General features: G+C 42.4%; 1 protein-coding gene across 1 annotated transcript in view; it reads right to left on the bottom strand.

Moving 5' to 3' along the window:
- LIFR (LIF receptor subunit alpha) overlaps positions 1-21,459 on the bottom strand; it is a 1,345,198-nt gene that overhangs the window by 646,024 nt on the left and 677,715 nt on the right. Inside the window, exon 7 of the mRNA XM_044076229.1 lies at positions 15,668-15,833. Coding sequence (XP_043932164.1) covers positions 15,668-15,833 — 166 coding nt within the window. The remainder of the gene's footprint in view (positions 1-15,667; positions 15,834-21,459) is intronic.

Below are 21,459 nucleotides of genomic sequence, written 5' to 3'. Positions count from 1 at the left end.
TAAACAAAAGGGTGTTTGAACCCTTTAGAAGACATTTGCCTTTTTGCAGAGCTATTAGCAGGTCAGAACACCATCACAGTTGGCTAGTATTCAGAGATCAATTTGAACATGAAAAAAGAAACAACTGTTTCTACTACTGTTTGAAACTTGCATCTTTTAGATGCTTTCTACAGAAGCTACGGCATTTGTGTCATAAAATCATTGTACTTAGCTAGCATTTAGAATTCAGCACAAAATAAAATATGAAATGAAATTAACTGAAAACTCTGTTTACCAATGTTTTAACTTTGCAATGCTCAGATGGTTTCCTGCAGGGTATTAGCAAATCAGATAATAACATTCCTGAAAAGCTAATTTCATCGGGCAGCGCCGGTTTAACAAGGTTAAACTTTTTCTGGCTCCATAAAGTCTGTAGTCTGTTCTTCATTTTTTCCCTTAGAACTGCTGTACTAGTAACCTAAACAGTATATCCCTTGACTGAAAAGCGCAGCACTTGTTCCTAAAAGTTTTTTTTTTTCCCTCAAAAAAAAAGCTCAGCACTTGTCACTTCTATATTATACAAAGTACCTCACTTGCGAACCCCCCCCCCCCCACCAAGGAGTACCCACTTCCTTACTAAGTCCTCTGTTATTCAGTCTCATACCTAACTTCTTAATTTTTCTAGCATGTCGAAGGGCCAGATGCTGGCGTCCTCTCCTGCCCAGTTGGTGAATCTGGGAATATTGAGGCAATGTTACAATTGCCTCATGTACACAGATAACCCTCTCCTCCTCCCACATAACACAAATACTTGCGAGAGATGCAGCTATTTAGCCAAACTGGAGGCTGAGCTCTCTCAACTCAGGACTGGCAAGACCAGACAGGAGGAGAAGGAAACTACACACACCACAAAACCAGCCTCACATAATGCTACCACACCACTGAATCAAACACATAAACACACAAAGACATACTCGGAGGCTCTGAGTAAAAATTTACCTAAACAGCAGAGGCCTCCAAAGCAGACACCCAAACAACTGCTACCTCAAGACACCCCACAAGCAACACATAAACCACAAAATCAATGTGGAAAGCAGTCACAGCCCTTAAGGCCAAATACAACACCAAACATACTTGTCATAGGTGACTCCATAGTCAGACAGACTGACGTCCCACTCACCAGGCTGAACAAGGAGAGGGTCACAGTAAGCTGCCTATCGGGCGCTAGAATCCACCACATAACACAAGCACTCGGGTCACTCCACGGCAGGTACAAATATGACACAGTCATTGTCCATGCTGGTGTGAACGACCCGAGACGTACCTCCCTGGACTACATGAAAAGAGACATAGAGGAGCTCTCTGATTATGTAGCCCAGGCAGGTATGACCCTGACCCTGAGCAGTATCCTTCCTTCACCAAGAATGATGCCACAATATAGAGACAAGATGATCAGCTTTAACAATTGGCTTAATGTCTGGTGTCATTCAAGGGGATCCAGTGTCTGTCTGCCTGGGATGAAATGCTTGACAAACCACGCTGCTCAAGGGACGGCTTGCACCTGTCACCCTGGGATTCGGATATTGGCTAAGGCTCTTGCCACCCCCATAGTGCCTTTTTTAGGCAAGGCTCAAATTCTAAACCTACCACCCTAGAAAACAAAAATGGGAAGAAACTGAGGGTAATGCTGCTCAATGCCAGAAGTCTAAATCTCAAAATGCACGCACTCGAGGCCCTTCTCAGTATGGAGAACATCGATGTCTGTGCTGTAACTGAAACCTGGTTCAAGGCTCCTGAGAGCACCCCGGCACTATTAGGTTTTAGCGCATATCATGCGTATCAGCCCCAAGACACGGACCACACCACAAAAGGAGGGGGTGCAACCATATTCATAAAGGATACCCACACCTCCAGGTTGGTGGCAATGCACAAAGCTTCGGAAACCATCCAGGTGCAACTAACCATAGGCAAAACTGCTCTATAAATTGTAGCATGCTACAGGCCACCCTCTCAAACTCAGGAACCCCACACAGCCTTCCTGAAGACACTGGGGGTATAAATGTATCTCCAAACACCATCATATTGGGTGACTTCAACTACCCGAATATAGACTGGTAACATTACTCAAGCCCTAACTTTCTAGCCCAATGGTTCCTGGAGTTCATAAATTCAAATGCCATAGAACAGCTAGTCACTGTTCCCACGAGAGGAGAAAATATAATAGATCTCATTATCACAAACATGGGGACAAAATGCTCCACACCGGAAGTATATCCCTCATTGGTGAGATCTGATCATAAACTAATCTCACTGAAATCCACATCCCGCCCCCACCCCAAACAAAAAAGACCACAGTGAAGAACTTCTCTAAAGCAAACTTCACACTACTCAAGACTGGTGTGGTATCCTTCAAGGCCCCTGAGCCAGTGGAAACCACAACCCAAGCCGCGGAAGCCCTTACAAATGCCTTCTATGAACACCTCCAGGACTGCATGGATCAGGCAATCCCAAATAAAACCAAGACTCTTTCCACAAAGGGCAACCGTCCAGTCTGGTGGACACCAGCCATTAACAAACTTTACAATAAGAGGAGAAAGCTATTACATGATAGAACAAAATCCATAAAAGGGAAGTCACCCCTGATCATTATTAGTAAAAATACGAGCACTCATAAAATCAACTAAGGCCAATTTTGAGAGAAAAATTGCCATGGATTCAAAGGACAATCATAAGGCCTTTTTCAGCTATGTTAGGAACCTGGGTGGAAACTCCCAGATATGCTCAGAATTAGTCCAAAATGATACAAAAATCACTGAACCCACAGACATTGCCAACATACTGGCAGACAGGTTCAGTGCATACTTCACCACCCTCACCCCCCCCCCTAAAGGAGAGAAAACTATCCCAGCGGAGTGTAGCCTCCCAGACATCTCAAATGCGCAGGTGAAAGCTGCTCTCTCTAAAGCTAAAACACAGCATCAATGGGACCGGATGGTGTCCCCGGCTGTGTGCTACACAAGCTAAATGAGGAATTAAACCCGCACATAAGGCAGCTGTTTAATCTCAACCTTACCACAGGATACGTGCCCAAGGGTGGCGTCACGGCAACTGTGGTCCCACTCCACAAAGGCGGTGCCTCTACGGACCCTGGTAATTACCGCCCCATAAGCTTAACAAGTCTAGTCTGCAAAGCTGTGGAGAGGATCATAATGGAGCTCATAAACAAAGATATAGGGGACTTGCAGACATTGGACCCGACCCAGTTTGGCTTCGTCAAGGGCAGATCATGCCTTTTGAACTTGGTCGACTTCTTCGAAACAGTCACCAAGGCCATTGATGAGGGAAAGGCAGTCCATACAGCCTACCTTGACCTTGCAAAGGCTTTCGACACAATACCCCACTCGGGTAATGTAGAAAAAACTGACCAGCTTAAATGTAAACCCATATGTCACAAGATGGGTTGCAAACTGGCTTAAGGACAGAACCCACAGGGTTAGAGTTGCTGGCGCTATGTCAGACTCCAAGCCGGTCACAAGTGGTGTCCCACAGGGCTCGGTCCTTGGCCCCCTATTGTTCGGCATCTACTTCTCAGAAGTACAGGCCAACATGGGAGGACTTTGGCTGACAAAGTTTGCAGACAACTGCAAACTGGGCACCATAGTGGAAAGTGCATCAGACATGGATATCCTTCAGAAGGGACTCACGGAAACAGGTAGCTGGTGCCAGAGCCATGGCCTGAAGTTAAACGCCAAAAAATGTATAGTCATGCCCTTCGGGAAAAACAAGGTAACCCCAAGCTACCATATAGGCGGCAAGCCACTAAGCACAAAAGAGGTTATCAGGGACCTGGGGACCCAGGTTGACAGTGGCCTTTCTTTTGACACTCACGTTGCTAACGTGGTTAGAAAGACCTTCTACATTGCCCACCTGATCATGAAGGGATTCATATCCAGATCTAGTGAGGTCATTGTTCCCCTGTACTCTTCACTTATCAGACCAATGATTGAGTACAATGCCCCATTCGGGATGTATCTCAGCCGACATCTGCAGCAATTGGAGAGACCCCAAAAGTTCCTCACCAAAAGGATAAAGGGACTCCAAAATCTGTCATATGCTGCCAGATTGAAGAAACTCCAGCTCTATTCAGTCGCATACCGTCTGCTCAGAGTTGATATGTGCCTGACATACAAGGCCATGTCCAACCCGGAATTAATGGACATGCTCCACCTCAAAAAATCCAAACCCACCAAAACCACTAGAGCAAGCAACTTAAACCTTAGCACGGATATAAATAGGATGTGCTGGAGGGATAGATTTATCACTCAGAGACTCCCTATGCTGTGGAATAAAATCCCGGTCCATGTGAGGCAGAGCACCTCGCTGGCTCTGTTCAAGAGAAATCTTGACCTGTGGATGGGAGATCGTAGGTTTACCCCGGGAATCATCTCTGTGTCACTGCTGGACAGAGGCACAATAAACTAATGGGCACAGTATTTTTTAATATAAGGGGTGGCGTAAGCCACAAAACTTTGGGCTACGCTTATAAATGCCTTAGGGCAGATAGCCTAGTATAAACCTATGAACCTATGATAAAAAGGACAGTTGAAACTAATGAAAGACTGAGGGCTGTTGTGAGTACAACTGCAATTTGAGAAGGAATCTGCCTAACACCTCTGAAGCTTCCTGTAAGCACCCTCCCCCAACCCCTGCAGCCAAAGTTTGGACATGCCCAGAAAGCCAGACTGAAAATGTAAACAAAGATCAGAATGAAAACAAAAAATCCCTGGGATTGTCCCTTTAAGCATGCAAACCAACATGTACATGTGCAGCAAGCATGCTTACTTAAATTGCTACAGTTATGAATTTCTCAACTGGGTAAACCCTGATAGATTCAAATGCCTCTTTTTCAGAGAGCAACTTTGGAAAATTCTGTAGAAAATGTCTTGCTTAGAGCCGCACAGCAGTGCAATATACACTGACAGAATCAAACTCAGGACTTCAGTGCGAAACAGTCTCAATCCCCTACAATAAACTCACAGATACATATATGCATTCATAGGGTGAAAAATCTCAATTGACAGCTATGGGACCATAAGGCAGTGCTAATTAATCCTGAAAACAGCGTTGACATCTAAGAACAAAATTCAAGTTATAAACCAGTTTGTTCTTCCTGTCCTAACTTACCGTTTTGGAGTAACTGACTGGCCCCAAAAGGTGTTGGATAGATTAGACTGGAAAACAAGAAGGGTGTTTCATGCTTATCAAATGATTTAAAAAAAATCAGTGCATACCAAAATTATATATACCCTGTTGCGAAGGAGGTATGGGCTTCCTTGAAAATGATAACATGTATAGCTCTGCAATTAATGCCATTAAAACCCCAAACAAAGTGAACGTTTTGAAACATGAGGGCAATGAATCTTAGATGACTTCCCTTCTTAGTCTAGCAGAATGGAAATCAAACCAGTAATAGATAAAAATCAAGCAGCAACTGAATGTGCCAAAAAAACAAAAGAAAGAATATAAGGTGAAGGATCAGATGAGAAGGCAAGAAATGTGGAAAATGCATAAATATAGTTGCAAGTAAGAAAACTCCTGGAACAACCTCATGTTGATCAGGATTGAATGCAGGAATGGTTAAGGATAGGCAAATTCAAACCAAATGATGAAAGATTAACATTGGCGGCATAAGATAGTGGACTATTACAAAGTCCATTGAACTTGTTAGAGAAACAGACAAATGTAGGTTTTGTTAAACAGAACTGGAAACAGCTGCACAACTTGTTGCTGATTGCGACATACTAACAGCAGAAAGACTGTATACTGAAAGGCATAATACTGTGGCAAGACTGTTGCACTGGGGATTGTGCAAACATTACAATACTGAAGTAGCTGAAAAACACTGGAAACATGAACCACAAAGCATCCCAGAAAATGATGAAGTCTATCACATGGGATCACCCACTACCAACAGTTCAAAAGATAGATGGGAGAAAACCAGATATAGTGGTCCACGAAAAGAAGACAAAAGTAGCACTGATCACTGAAATCGTTACACCCAGTGGCTACAGAGATATACAAAGTCATAAAATATCAGAATTTTCAGGCAGAAATAAGAGCAATGTGGAAGAAAGATACCCAGACAGTTCCAATAGTAGTAGGAGTAACTGGTCTTATAAAAAAAGAATCTACAATCATATTTAGATATGTTACTGATACATGTAACTCCATAAGAATTGCAGAAGGAGTAATTACTGGGCACATTGCGGGTGCTACGAGGAGCACTTCCAGCTGACATCAAAGATTGAAACAATACTAATTTTATTAACTTTAATCATACTTTGACTTAGGAATGGGGTCCATTCCCATCATGCCATTAAAACCCCAAAAGATTTGGAGAAATTAAAAAAAACAGTGTTATGTTTAACAGGAAACCAATATTCCTCATCAATATGCCTCTTATCAACAACAGTACAAAATCAATAAGCACTGTTCAGTTCACCAATTAATAGCACTGGAATTTACCCACAGACTGCATTATCCACTCAAGTGTCCGCTCAGTGGTTAAAACCCAGCAATACATGTACTTATTGATTGTATCTCTAACCCATATCCTATTATGTTTTTTAATATTTTCAAGCAAAACAATATGGTATTTCAGTTTGTACACAAGCACATACGTCTAATCTCCATAGTATAGGGTGTCAGTATACTTCAAACACAGAAAATATATCACCATTTAATCAAGATGAGGTGTGAGTTGTGCCTTGAACAGCATGTCTAGGTGTGTAGTAAGGCTCAAGACATTTCTTCTAAATGCATTTTACACCTTGGTATTTTCTTAGGACTACACTCGCAACTCCGAATGTGTTAGTGCATTATAATGATTTGTGTTTTGGGAATATTTACCAAATGGCTGAAATATTAGAGTATAAATAAAACTCTACACATTATTTTTTTGTAGAAACATTAACAGTCCCTTTAGTGATTTTGTAATATATGAACCAGGCACATCTGAATGTCACTCAAAGTACTTTACTTCTTATGTCTGTTTTATTACTAAAATATCAAAATACTTGCCTTACATTAAAGCCATTACAGCACAGTAACAAATCAATCAGTCACATTGTGCAAATTCTTTGAATGAATATTCTAGTTTTCTAGAAATACATGAAGTCTGCTGATAACATTTTTGAACACATTCATTTGATTTATATTTCCTAACTGCACTTATACAAACAATTTGCATGCTTTCAGTATACCCTTTTCTACTGTAATCCAAAAAATAAAAAAAATTAACAGCTATGGCTGCATTCTCTGCATGTTATTCTTCTTCCGCAAACTAGTAAAATGATGCCACAGGTAAGAAGAAAATCATAAAACATTTAAATGTTAATTCATCATCCATCCATCCTCAACCACCCTTATTCCCATTTTGCACACGAGGTCATGATGTCACTTCAGCAGTGACAATCATCTCGAGCCATGGTTTACACTGCCAGGTGGCTAGCCATGCTGCAGTAGTTCATTCGTACTACTCACTCGCACACTCTCACCTACGGCCAATTTAAAGTATCCAACCCAGTGTTAATTCATTCACACTCTCTCTCAAATGGAAGGGTGCTATTAGAAGTGTTTTAGCTCACAGCTCAGCAGTTTTGCCTTGTGTGTGTAAGTGTGAGAGAGACTCACAGATAGACAGACAGACAGATAGACCACTGACTGAACTGAAATGGCTGAAAGTTCATTTAAGTGCATAAGCATTTGGCCGAAAGGCCATTTAGTGGAGTGTGGCACAGCTATTTTGTACTTCTGTAATACAAAAGTACATAAAGTATCTGAGAAAGCTTTACCTAATGACTGACATTATGTATACATAATCACGGACAGTGTGGGTTGCATTTGTGCGATGGTGATGATTGTCTGTGTGTGGTATTTTCACTTTTCACTACAGTTATGCAACCATGAAGGTGCTATATTTAAACAAGGCCAGGGGGTATAGGTCATTTTTTTTTTGAAAAATTTGCTCTGGATGATTTTTACTGTATAATTACTTGGAAGTCAGTGGTGCTGAAATTAAATGGGTTTCAAACATCTGGATTCAGTCACTTGGCATTCAACATAATGGACATTCTACCAGTTGTACCAGTTGTATTATAATCTATCCATTTCACTAAAGGAATGTCATGGCTCTTCAAATGCACACAATCTGTACAACTGCCTAACCATATTGTCTATAAGCAGCTATTCAGATGAGATGATGAAATGAAGGAAAGATTATTTTACTAGGCAATGAAGAATAACGCAGCACTTTTTAATCTATGTACATCCAAGGAATGTAAGTGCTTTTTAAACTGGCATAATTTATGCAGTGAACAATATAGTAAGGTTATCTGTAAGAGAGATAGTTGGTATCTCTCACTCTCACAGCTGAGTGAGTGTGTGTGTGTGTTCATAGGTTCATAGGTTTATACTAGGCTATCTGCCCTAAGGCATTTATAAGCCTAGCCCAACGTTTTGTGGCTTACGCCACCCCTTATATGAAAAAATACTGTGCCCATTAGTTTGTTGTGCCTCTGTCTAGCAGTGACACAGAGATGATTCCCGGGGTAAACCTACGATCTCCCATCCACAGGTCAAGATTTCTCTTGAACAGAGCCAACGAGGTGCTCTGCCTCACATGGACCGGGATTTTATTCCACAGCATAGGGAGTCTCTGAGTGATACATCTATCCCTCCAGCACGCCCTATTTATATCCGTGCTAAGGTTTAAGTCGCTTGCTCTAGTGGTTTTGGTGGATTTGGATTTTTTGAGGTGCAGCATGTCCATTAATTCCGGGTTGGACATGGCCTTGTATGTCAGGCACATGTCACCTCTGAGAAGACTGTATGCGACTGAATAGAGCTGGAGTTTCTTCAATCTGGCAGCATATGACAGATTTTGGAGTCCCTTTATCCTTTTGGTGAGGAACTTTTGGGGTCTCTCCAATTGCTGCAGATGTCGGGTGAGATACATCCCGAATGGGGCATTGTACTCGATTATTGGTCTGATAAGTGAAGAGTACAGGGGAACAATGACCTCACTAGATCTGGATGTGAATCCCTTCATGATCAGGTGGGCAATGTAGAAGGTCTTTCTAACCACTTTAGCAACGTGAGTGTCAAAAGAAAGGCCACTGTCAACCTGGGTCCCCAGATCCCTGCTGACCTCTTCTGTGCTTAGTGGATTGCCACCTATATGGTAGCTTGGGGTTACCTTGTTTTTCCCGAAGGGTATGACTATACATTTTTTGGCGTTTAACTTCAGGCCATGGCTCTGGCACCAGCTATCTGTTTCCGTGAGTCCCTTCTGAAGGATATCCGTGTCCGATGTACTTTCCACTATGGCGCCCAGTTTGCAGTCGTCTGCAAACTTTGTCAGCCAAAGTCCTCCCATGTTGGCCTGTACTTGAGAAGTAGATGCCAAACAATAGGGGTCAAGGACCGAGCCCTGTGGGACACCACTTGTGACCGGTTTGGAGTCTGACATAGCGCCAGCAACTCTAACCCTGTGGGTTCTGTCCTTAAGCCAGTTTGCAACCCATCTTGTGACATATGGGTTTACATTTAAGCTGGTAAGTTTTTCTACAATACCCGAGTGGGGTATTGTGTGAAGCCTTTGCAAGGTCAAGGTAGGCTGTATGGACTGCCTTTCCCTCATCAATGGCCTTGGTGACTGTTTCAAGAAGTTGACCAAGTTCAAAAGGCATGATCTGCCCTTGACGAAGCCAAACTGGGTCGGGTCCAATGTCTGCAAGTCCCCTATATCTTTGTTTATGAGCTCCATTATGATCCTCTCCATAGCTTTGCAGACTAGACTTGTTAAGCTTATGGGGCGGTAATTACCAGGGTCCGTAGAGGCACCGCCTTTGTGGAGTGGGACCACAGTTGCCGTACGCCACTCCTTGGGCACGTATCCTGTGGTAAGGCTGAGATTAAACAGCTGCCTTATGTGCGGGTTTAATTCCTCATTTAGCTCGTGTAGCACAGAGCCGGGGACACCATCCGGTCCCATTGATGCTGTGTTTTTAGCTTTACAGAGAACAGCTTTCACCTGCGCAGTTGAGATGTCTGGGAGGCTACACTCCGCTGGGATAGTTATCTCTCCTTTAGGGGGGGAGAGGGGGGTGAAGTTTGCACTGGACCTGTCTGCCAGTATGTTGGCAATGTCTGTGGGTTCAGTGATTTTTGTATCATTTTGGACTAATTCTGAGCATATCTGGGAGTTTCCACCCAGGTTCCTAACACAGCTGAAAAAGGCCTTATGATTGTCCTTTGAATCCATGGCAATTTTTCTCTCAAAATTGGCCTTAGTTGATTTTATGAGTGCTCGTATTTTTTTACTAATAATGATCAGGGGTGACTTCCCTTTTATGGATTTTGTTCTATCATGTAATAGCTTTCTCCTTTTATTGTAAAGTTTGTTAATGGCTGGGGTCCATCAGACTGGACGTTTGCCCTTTGTGGAAAGAGTCTTGGTTTTATTTGGGATTGCCCGATCCATGCAGTCCTGGAGGTGTTCATAGAAGGCATTTGTAAGGGCTTCCGCCGCTTGGGTTGTGGTTTCCACTGGCTCAGGGGCCTTGAAGGATACCACACCAGTCTTGAGTAGTGTGAAATTTGCTATTGAGAAGTTCTTCACTGTGGTCTTTTTTGTTTGGGGTGGGGGCAGGATGTGGATTTCCAGTGAGATTAGTTTATGATCAGATCTCACCAATGAGGGATATACTTCCGGTGTGGAGCATTTTGTCCCCATGTTTGTGATAATGAGATCTAGTATATTTTCTCCTCTCGTGGGAACAGTGATTAGCTGTTCCATGGCATTTGAATTTATGAACTCCAGGAACCGTTGGGCTAGAAAGTTAGGGCTTGAGTAATGTTCCCAGTCTATATTCGGGTAGTTGAGGTCACCCAATACGATGGTGTTTGGAGATACATTTATACCCTCCAGTGTCTTCAGGAAGGCTGTGTGGGGTTCCCGAGTTTGAGAGGGTGGGCTGTAGCATGCTACAATTTGTAGAGCAGTTTTGCCTATGGTTAGTTGCACCTGGATGGTTTCCGAAGTTTCGTGCGTTGCCACCAACCTAGAGGTGTGGGTATCCTTTATGAATATGGATATACCCCCTCCTTTTGTGGTGTGGTCCGGGTTTTGGGGCCGGAACGCATGATATGAGGTAAAACCTAATAGTGCCGGGGTGCTCTCAGGAGCCTTGAACCAGGTTTCAGTTACAGCACAGACATCGATGTTCTCCATACTGAGAAGGGCCTCAGGTGAGTGCATTTTGAGATTTAGACTTCTGGCATTGAGCAGCATTACCCTCAGTTTCTTCCCATTTTTGTTTTCTAGGGTGGTAGGTTTAGAATTTGAGCCTTGCCTAAAAAGGCACTATAGGGGTGGCAAGAGCCTTAGCCAATATCCGGAATCCTAGGGGTGACAGGTGCAAGCCGTCCCTTGCGAAGCAGTGTGGCTTGTCAAGCATGTCATCCCAGGCAGACAGACACTGGATCCCCTTTGAATGACACCAGACATTAAGCCAATTGTTAAAGCTGATCATCTTGTCTCTATATTGTGGCATCATTCTTGGTGAAGGAAGGATACTGCTCAGGGTCAGGGTCATACCTGCCTGGGCTACATAATCAGAGAGCTCCTCTATGTCTCTTTTCATGTAGTCCAGGGAGGTACGTCTCAGGTTGTTCACACCAGCATGGACAATGACTGTGTCACATTTGTACCTGCCGTGGAGTGACCCGAGTGCTTGTGTTTTGTGGCGGATTCCAGCGCCCGATAGGCAGCTTACTGTGACCCTCTCCTTGTTCAGCCTGGTGAGTGGGACGTCAGTTTGTCTGACTATGGAGTCACCTATGACAAGTATGTTTGGTGTTGTATTTGGCCTTAAGGGCTGTGACTGCTTTGCACACTGATTTTGTGGTTTATGTGTTGCTTGTGGGGTGTCTTGAGGTAGCAGTTGTTTGGGTGTCTGCTTTGGAGGCCTCTGCTGTTTAGGTAAATTTTTACTCAGAGCCTCCGAGTATGTCTTTGTGTGTTTATGTGTTTGATTCAGTGGTGTGGTAGCATTATGTGAGGCTGGTTTTGTGGTGCGTGTAGTTTCCTTCTCCTCCTGTCTGGTCTTGCCAGTCCTGAGTTGAGAGAGCTCAGCCTCCAGTTTGGCTAAATAGCTGCATCTCTCGCAAGTATTTGTGTTATGTGGGAGGAGGAGAGGGTTGTCTGTGTACATGAGGCAATTGTAACATTGCCTCAATATTCCCAGATTCACCAACTGGGCAGGAGAGGACGCCAGCATCTGGCCCTTCGACATGCTAGAAAATTAAGAAGTTAGGTATGAGACTGAATAAGAGAGGACTTAGTAAGGAAGTGGGTACTCCTGGGGGGTTTCGGAAGTGAGGGACTTTGTATAATATAGAAAAAAAAAAAAACTTTTAGGAACAAGTGCTGTGCTTTTTAGTCAAGGGATATACTGTTTAGGTTACTAGTAGAGCAGATCTAAGGGAAAAAATGAAGAACAGACTTTATGGAGCCAGAAAAAGTTTAACCTTGTTAAACCGGTGCTGCCCGATGCTGCTCTAGTGGCAACCCCGCGCTAAATCTTGCTAAATCACGCTAAAGCGTGCTTTATAGCAGGGGGCTGGAAAAGGCAGGAAATTACCCAAAATGGCCACTGAACTACAAGTTACTGTCTTAAACCACTCCTCTGAGGACAAACAGGCAGCTCAGTACTCCCCACTCCCACTGGTGAGTAAAGAAACTTCCCCCTGACCAAACAAAGAAAATGGAGAAGTACAGGAACCAAGACAAAGCCCAGGGATCAGCAAAATCTGATCACTGGAACAAACTAGCCAGGAAAGTTAGGAGAACAAGAATATTTTTTTGTTTTTTTTTTCAAGTTTTTTTCACAGACAGAACAGAAAACACAATAAATGCTTTGCTTTTCGATTAAATGCTATCAAAAGCTAGTACACTTGAGTGTATTAGCCTGTAGTTTAACTTTTAAGCAAACTTAAACTAAGAAGTGCAACCAACAATTAAAGCTTATAAAAACAGGAAAAACAGGTAATACCACTATAAAATAGACAGAAACAGTCGTCGAATAACACAAATGGTCGAAAAATGCATGAAAAAATACTTAAAATCTGGAAAGTTGCTTTTTCCCTTCTCTGCTGCTCTAGGAACTCTGCTGGATACCACGAGGAGCTATGCTGAGTTCTCTACAGCCAGAAAAGCCTGCCAAAGCGTGCTTTATAGCAGGGGGCTGGAAAAGGCAGGAAATGACACAAAATGGCCAATGAACTACAAGTTACTGTCTTAAACCACTCCTCTGAGGACAAACAGGCAGCTCAGTACTCCCCACTCCCACTGGTGAGTAAAGAGACATCCCCCTGACCAAACAAAGAAAATGGAGAAGTACAGGAACCAAGACAAAGCCCAGGGATCAGCAAAATCTGATCACTGGAACAAACTACCAGGAAAGTTAGGAGAACAAGAATATTTTTTTGTTTTTTTTCAAGTTTTGTTTTCACAGACAGAACAGAAAACACAATAAATGCTTTGCTTTTCGATTAAATACTATCAAAAGCTAGTACACTTGAGTGTATTAGCCTGTAGTTTAACTTTTAAGCAAACTTAAACTAAGAAGTGCAACCAACAATTAAAGCTTATAAAAACAGGAAAAACATGTAATACCACTATAAAATAGACAGAAACGGTCGTCGAATAACACAAATGGTTGAAAAATGCAAGAAAAAATACTGAAAATCTGGAAAGTTGCTTTTTTCCTTTCTCTGCTGCTCTAGGAACTCTGCTGGATACCACGAGGAGCCGTGCTGAGTTCTCCACAGCCAGAAAAGCCTGCCAAAGCGTGCTTTATAGCAGGGGGCTGGAAAAGGCAGGAAATTACCCAAAATGGCCACTGAACTACAAGTTACTGTCTTAAACCACTCCTCTGAGGACAAAAAGGCAGCTCAGTACTCCCCACTCCCACTGGTAAGTAAAGAAACTTCCCCCTGACCAAACAAAGAAAATGGAGAAGTACAGGAACCAAGACAAAGCCCAGGGATCAGCAAAATCTGATCACTGGAACAAACTAGCCAGGAAAGTTAGGAGAACAAGAAAAGTGTGTGTGTGTGTGTGTGTGTGTGTGTGTGTGTGTGTGTGTGTCTGAGAGAAAGTGAACAGTGAGTGCAATCCCTGGCAGCAACAGCATCAGTTAAGAGGTTTGCTTACCTCTTGCCCATACCTTTTAACTTCTCTGGACAAGAAATCCAGACAGAACCACAAATACTGGGGACAAATAACCAAAAATAAGGACAGATTTTAAATATTGGTTTTATAAGCTTAGAAAGTTGCTAGAACAACAGGGTTTCCCCATTACCATGTTGCATATGAATGATATGACGTCTAAAACTCAAATGCCTATAATTATTTAATGACGTCAATCCCCAGTAATTTCTCAGAAAATTACACATTTTATGAGGATGGGACCACACAAGCCAAAATTTAGGACATTCTGCAAAAATCTGGACAGTTGAAAGGGATGCTCTGTTGACTCAACTCAAGATATCTGAATAAGCCTAAAATAAATGGGGGAACAAAGGCTCAAAATAGAAAAATATTTTACTTGATTATTGGGATTTTTGTTAGCATATATTTTCTGAAACAGATGTGTGAGTGAGAGTGACAGTAAAGAGGTTTGCATACCTCTATACCTTTCAGCTGAAGAAATCTGGATAAACCCTAAAATAAAGAGGGAACAAAGGCTCAAAATAGGAACAGATTTTAATTACTGCACTTACAAAATTACAAACTCGCTTAAATAAAATGATTTGCGTTTTTATGAATTTTCTGAAGAAAATAATAGTCTGAAACTCAAATGTTTGCCATTACTTACTAACTTCAATCTCTAATAACTGGCAACAAACCAAATGGTTTAGGAAAAAGGGACTTAAAAATGAAGTAAATGCCTGGATATTTATTAAGTGTTATGTTTTGGATGTAAAATGCTTCCTCCAAAACTAACACCATTAACATACACTACAGCAAGTTTGAAACATTAGAGAGAGGAACCATTTTCCATCAAAAATATGTTAAAAAAAAAAAAAACACAATACTTAAAAAAATAAATAACTACAAAACAACAATTTTACAGACAGCTCATTCTCAAAGAGCAATAATGCCTTGTAACACCCCTGGGTGAGAGTTAATTACACATTAACATACACCCTGTCGGGCATTATTGCTTGCTTATTATGTGCGTAATGGCTGGGCCCTGAAAAATTGTCTGACATGAAACTGGTCCATGGAGCAAAAAGCTTGGAGACCACTGCTATAACAAATAGTAGAAGTTACACAGAAAATGGTCTTCCAATTCTAAAACACAGAAGTGAAACAAGACTGAGGACAAAAATAACTGAAGCATACAATGAACTTCAGTGTACTTTACTGACCGATGTTTTTGGCAAGTAGCATAAATGACTCAGAAAATGAGCAAGTTTAGCATTGTCTCTGTTGGCAGCTAACCATGGCCGTAATGGGCCTCCACTTATGCAAATCACCAAGTTCTTTAAAATAAACTATAACATTGCAAATCTCATTTAAGCAACCACTACTACTTTCACTGCTAATGAAAATACATACCTTGAACAGCTTTAATCAGACTCCAGTCACTCCATAAAGATTTATTTTTTGATAAAAATGGGTCATCATATTTACAACGAGCTCTGACAGAGAATGCAGTACATTCTAATGGTATATATGAATTCCACGTCCAGTTTGTAGGAAATATGTTTGATGTTAAAGAACTCTAAAATAAATAAATAAATAAATAAATAAATAAATAAATAAAACTTTAAAAATGAAATTGAGAATAATGACAACTGACATGCAGCAACAGTTTTGTTACAGTGTAATTTTGGATCCAAAATATTTACTTAAGGTAGCAAAATTACAACACTAAGGATAAACACCTAGTCCTTTCATTCCGAGTTAAAATTGGGAAATAGGCAGCCAAGGAATTCACCCCTATTATACTGCACATTTAGAACACCCTCTATATTTTCTCCTGGGGGAATACATAGCACAACGATTTACCTAGAAGTGCAAGACAGGTTGAATCATTAAATTGCTTTAAAATAGTTTTGGATACATCTTTGCAGGACAATAAATTCTGCTGTCGTTAAACATGCTTCGACATTAGAAGTCTTACTCCAGATAATATGTACCTGTTCCTCTTCACTCCTTCTGAACACAGTCTAAAGTTAAAAATAATCACTTATCAGTAGAGTGGGTGGTTACATTCTAAATTCTAAAATAAAAACATACAAATAGGCTGATAGCAGAAGACCAATGGTTTATAAAGTCTATCCAACTGCTGCAGTGATATGTCATGCAGCTTTCCCTCCCTACAGAACCACTACAACTTGTGCTACTATAACATCAAGGGAAACCATTATCAGAAATGGAATTATTATGCCCAAGGCAAATATGGTCACTAGATTCTGAAGCATTTGAAGTCAGTATCATTGACAACAGACATGACTGCCAACAATATTTAAAATGTTATGGCCAAGCTAGCCATTAATGACCAAATGACCAAACAGCTTTTCCCATCTTGGTAAGGTATTACCTAAATAACTAGTATCACACAGTAAAGTGTCAATGTCAGGTATGTCCTATGTGCACCCACCCGCTTACCGCACCTGATTATACTGTTAAACAGGAATAACCACAACACATCAACAAAAGGGTGCATCTCCAAGTTGGTGATAATCTTGATTTCAATCTCTTAGGACCTCAACGTTGGGAATGATACCTTTTTCACTACTTAGGTGCACTGCTTGTTAATACAGATCTCAAAAGGCCCAAACCAAGTAAATACAGGAAAGTTTAGCAAATAATGTACGATAACTTAGTCACATACAAGAAGAAAACTATGATAAGTCCGAGGCTTCTCATTTTTCTCAAATAATCTAGCTTTATTTATCTTAGATAACCACTTTCATTTCAAGATTTCATATGTTCTAAATATTACTAGCGGAGTCCCCCAGGGCTCGGTACTAGGCCCACTCCTTTTTGGTACCTATTTCTCTGAAACTGAAGCAAATGTTAAAGGTTTACGGATGACTAAGTTTGCAGACGACTGCAAGCTGGGGGTTATCACTGACTTCCCTGCAGACACTAGCATTCTTCAAGAAAGCCCATCTCTGACTAACAAATGGTGCCAACCGGTCTTAAACTCAATGCCAAGAAATGCATAATTGTAACCTTTGCAAAATCAAACATCTTGGCTAATTACTATGTTTATAATATGCCCCTAAGAATCAACCCAGTGGTCAGGGACCTAGATACTCTTGTAGACAAATGGCCTTAACTTTGAACACCACATGGCCCCAGTGGTGAGGAAATCCTTTTATACTGCGCAACTTATAAGTAAAAACATGACCTCTAGGTCCAGAGAGGTCATTATCCCACTGTACTCTGCCCTTACCAGACCAATCATAGAGTACAAGGCTCCCTTTGGTATGTACCTGACCAGGCATATGCAGCAACTAGAGCAACTTCAGAGGTTCCTTACAAAAGGATACATGGCGTAACAAACCCACCTCATGCAGAGTGCCTTAAAGGCCTTTCTCTCACTTAGTCTCCTAGATTGCCGAGGTATGATCTGTGTCTGACTTGCAAGGCATCCCTAAATCCCACACTTAATGAATTTCCTGCATATTTGTAAGGCAAACAATACCAGAAACACAAAGTCTAGGGACCTGAATTTTGTCTGTGATTTAAAAAAAAAAACCCTGCTGGACAGAAAGATATGTGTCCCAGAGAGTGCCCCTCCCATGTAACATGTTTCCCATCCATGTGAAGCTGAGTTCATCTATTACCCAATTTAAGCACAAGCAACACAGCAGTGAATGAGGAAGAAGAAACTTACACCAGGCCTGGCACCCATCTCCCTTATGGGCAGAGGAAGCTTATAAATGGCTGGCCTTCAGCGTCTGAATGGGATACAGCACATCATTATTCTTTTGGGAAAACTTAGCTAGGCTTATTAAGGCACCCCGTGTTGTTAGTCTAGCACCAATCTATGAACATCTAGAAGTGTACAAGCCCAAAAGACCACTTTTCTTCTTAAACATCTTTGCTAGCATCCCATATTGCATAGTGACAAATTCACATATCAGTACAAAGATTTTTTCATACAGTATAAAAATATGACTGCCATCTTAAAAACTGTTATTTAGTTTAATTAGATTGCTCAAGTCCTGCCTTCCCTGAAATATCATTCCTCGTCCTGAACATTATTCTGAACATAATGTTCCCTGAATCCATTTATTTCTAGTTTGATACTTCCTTTTTATAAAGATCCAATCTCCTATCATTTTATGCCCTTTAAAACATTCAATAATTCTGCTACAGTTGGTTTTGGTTTTTGTAGATCAGAGTGCAATGTGTGTGTGTGCTATGTCTTTAAGAAGCATGTGAGGCTGTGCATGCATGTATAAATTCCAAACATGTGCAACTCCTAGTGCCATTCTATAGAAGCAGCCAGTGAGTGAGCATGTATGATCGCAGTAGTTAGTTTGTAAATAAGTTACTTAGTTAGAGTCAATAAGTCTTTACAGTAATGTGTTTGTATAGAATAAAGTTGCTTAAACAGAACCCATGAAGACTTGTTTATTCATGTACCAACATGAAAGTGACAGTTCTGATTTCCATTTTCAAGGAACTGTCTTTTGACAGCTAACAGTATTAAACTTAATAAAGCCTTACTGTGCCAAGACAATTCAGTTTCTATACCCCAGTTCAAAGGATATTCATTCCCTTAGTTAAAATAATTTGCTCACTCAACATTTCTGACAAAGTAACCTACACAGAATTTCTAAAATCAGCTTGTTGTATTTCTTAATAACATGTTCCTAGGTACCCCTGTCTTTTCCATTTTACCACTAGCAATTGTTGTCTAGCTGTGGAAAAATTCTCTGAAGTCTGTTTGGGGGTATAAAAAAAAAGGTTCCCTATTATATCGAAGACGCAAAATCTCTAATGCGTCTTCATCGAACTGAAAACAACGAAAATGTAAAAGAGCAAAAAGGCATATAGGTTCATAGGTTGGTACTAGGCTATCGGCCCTAAGGCCTATGCAAGCCTAGCCATAACAATTCCCTGCAAATTTTTTTCCACAATATTTACTTCTCTGGGCCCCTGTCTAGCCGGGCGACTGACATGATCCCCGGGGTGAATTTCCTATCTCAATCCAATCATCAAGGTTCCTTTTGAAGAGGGCCAATGAGGTGCTCTGCTTGACATGTATGGGCAGTCTATTCCAGAGTATATAAGTGATTTCTTTCCCTGGGACAGAAATCGCCTGTCCGCCTCTATTACTTTGCCATTTTCCCCACTGTAGTGTGATCTCGGAGATGGTATATTTAGTTAAGGGGGTGTGGGGGGCACAGCTCCCCACTCTGGGGGGTGTAGGAGGCAAAGCTCTCCACTTTGTTTTGTTTGCAGGGTTTTTTTTTTTTTTATTGGGCCAAACGATTTCTTTCACAGGAAAAGAAATCGCTTATATGAGCTTTCGCTTTTTTACATATTCGTTGTTTTCAGTTCGATGAAGAAGCATTCAAGATTTTGCGTCTTCGATGATATAATAGGGGCCCTAAAAAAGAAGTTATATACTCACCATAATGTTCTGAGTTGTTGCTTTTCATTTGTCTTCAACCTGTGGGACACGGATGCAGGACGGATCTGACTCGGCCGCATTTTCCAGCATCGGATTTGAACTCCAAACTCCTCTCCTACCCATAATGCCCCTGTCTCCCTCCTCACCTCAGATCGAGGTTGCTGCAAACCATAGCATCCTAAACTAACCAAGGGCCTTACACTCTGGCAGAAATACCCAGAGAACACCATAGGAAAGACAGAGTTATGCCAAAGTAAAGTCAGAGCCAGGCGTAGCATCTGATGGCAACACCTGCACCAGCCGCTCTAGCAGTGCCTTCAGTAGTGTGAGACTGGAGCTACATAGAAATGTTGGAAATGGAGGTGAGGGCGGCCATTCAGGAGGAAAAACCTTTCTTCTCCTCTGCCGACATGGAACCTGGGGCAGACTCAGTGACCTCCTTGACCAGATCAAGCTGAAGGCCTATGACATGTGCCATAAAGTTCAGCGCACATACAGTGAACATTGCTGAAGCATAGACCCATTTCCCAAAATGGTCCATGGCCCTAGGCTCCTGGTCCAGAGGATGGACAGTCGAGCTCTCCTGAGTGAGGTCCTTCATGGAAGCTGCCTCCACCACCATGGCATCAACCGGGGACCCCTGGGATAGCCGCCACCATGTCTGGTTCCTTCAGTGCCCGTGATGTAATCAGATACACAAGGGGATCCACGGGAGGGGAAATCCAGGTGGTAGAAGGTCCTGTGCCAAATGGCTTCAGGAACACCGACTCATCAGGGTTGGGTCTTTGGGCAAACCCCCATGCTGGCAAAGGATTTCCATGATGTCTCCAAAGGAGACATCTTACGGGGGTGATTGAGGGGTTGGTATCCTCTGTGAGAAACTCCGGCAGGGAGTTTAAGTGTCTCCTTTTACATCTATGTTTCCGAGGAATCTCCTCAAGGAGGACCTCTGGGGTGGACTCGGAAAATTCAAGCTGTTCCTGTGGGGGAACTCCCTGGGGCAGACAGGAAACAAGCTGCCCCTGAGGGGACAGTATGGCAGAATGCAGACCAGACAAAGAGGGAGCCAGGACGGACTACGAGGACGATAGCATCAAGGGTCTCGATGGAGCTGAGAGAACCCTCTCAAACACGTCAAAAGCAGAAGGAGAATGAACCCAAGACGGTGGAACCAAGACTGGGTCCATGATCTGCTGAGCCAACAGGGGAGCTGGAGCCAAGGCTCCAGGTGCCAAGACTCCGACTGCACTGACCGACTCCAAAAAACTTGGAGCCAACACCACACCTTCGGATCTGGCACCTAGGCTATGGCTCTGAGAGCCGGATGGCTCCGAGCTGGATGGAGCCGACCTGCTCAGGGCAATGGTTGGCGTCAACGTACCAGGTACCATCGGAGTCAACTCCTCGATGCCAAACGGCCGTGGACTCAAGGACTCCGAAGATGGAGGCTAATCCGAGAAAGAGTAACTGGCAAAAAGGCGGACTGCATGCCGCCAGCTCCAGAGGGGGAGGGAGCAGGCAAGACTCTCATCTGAATCTGAGTGCGGATAAATTTCCACATCAACCTGTCCACCTCAGGTTCAGAAAGGCTGTGGGTGGACCAGGCAGAAAAGGCAAAGATGCTGGGGAGAGGCCGACACAGGGGACAGGCTCAGAGAAACCTCTGGCTCCAGGGAAAAGCATGGGAAATGGAGCCGAGGGGAGCCCGAGATGAGAGCCAGGGGAGATTTAGCCAGGAGCTCAGCGAAGA

Source organism: Protopterus annectens, chromosome 1.part0, assembly GCF_019279795.1.
Source record: "Protopterus annectens isolate FY-2018-M chromosome 1.part0, PAN1.0, whole genome shotgun sequence".
Lineage (NCBI taxonomy): Eukaryota > Metazoa > Chordata > Ceratodontiformes > Protopteridae > Protopterus > Protopterus annectens.
This window is presented reverse-complemented; position numbering and strand designations above follow the sequence as displayed.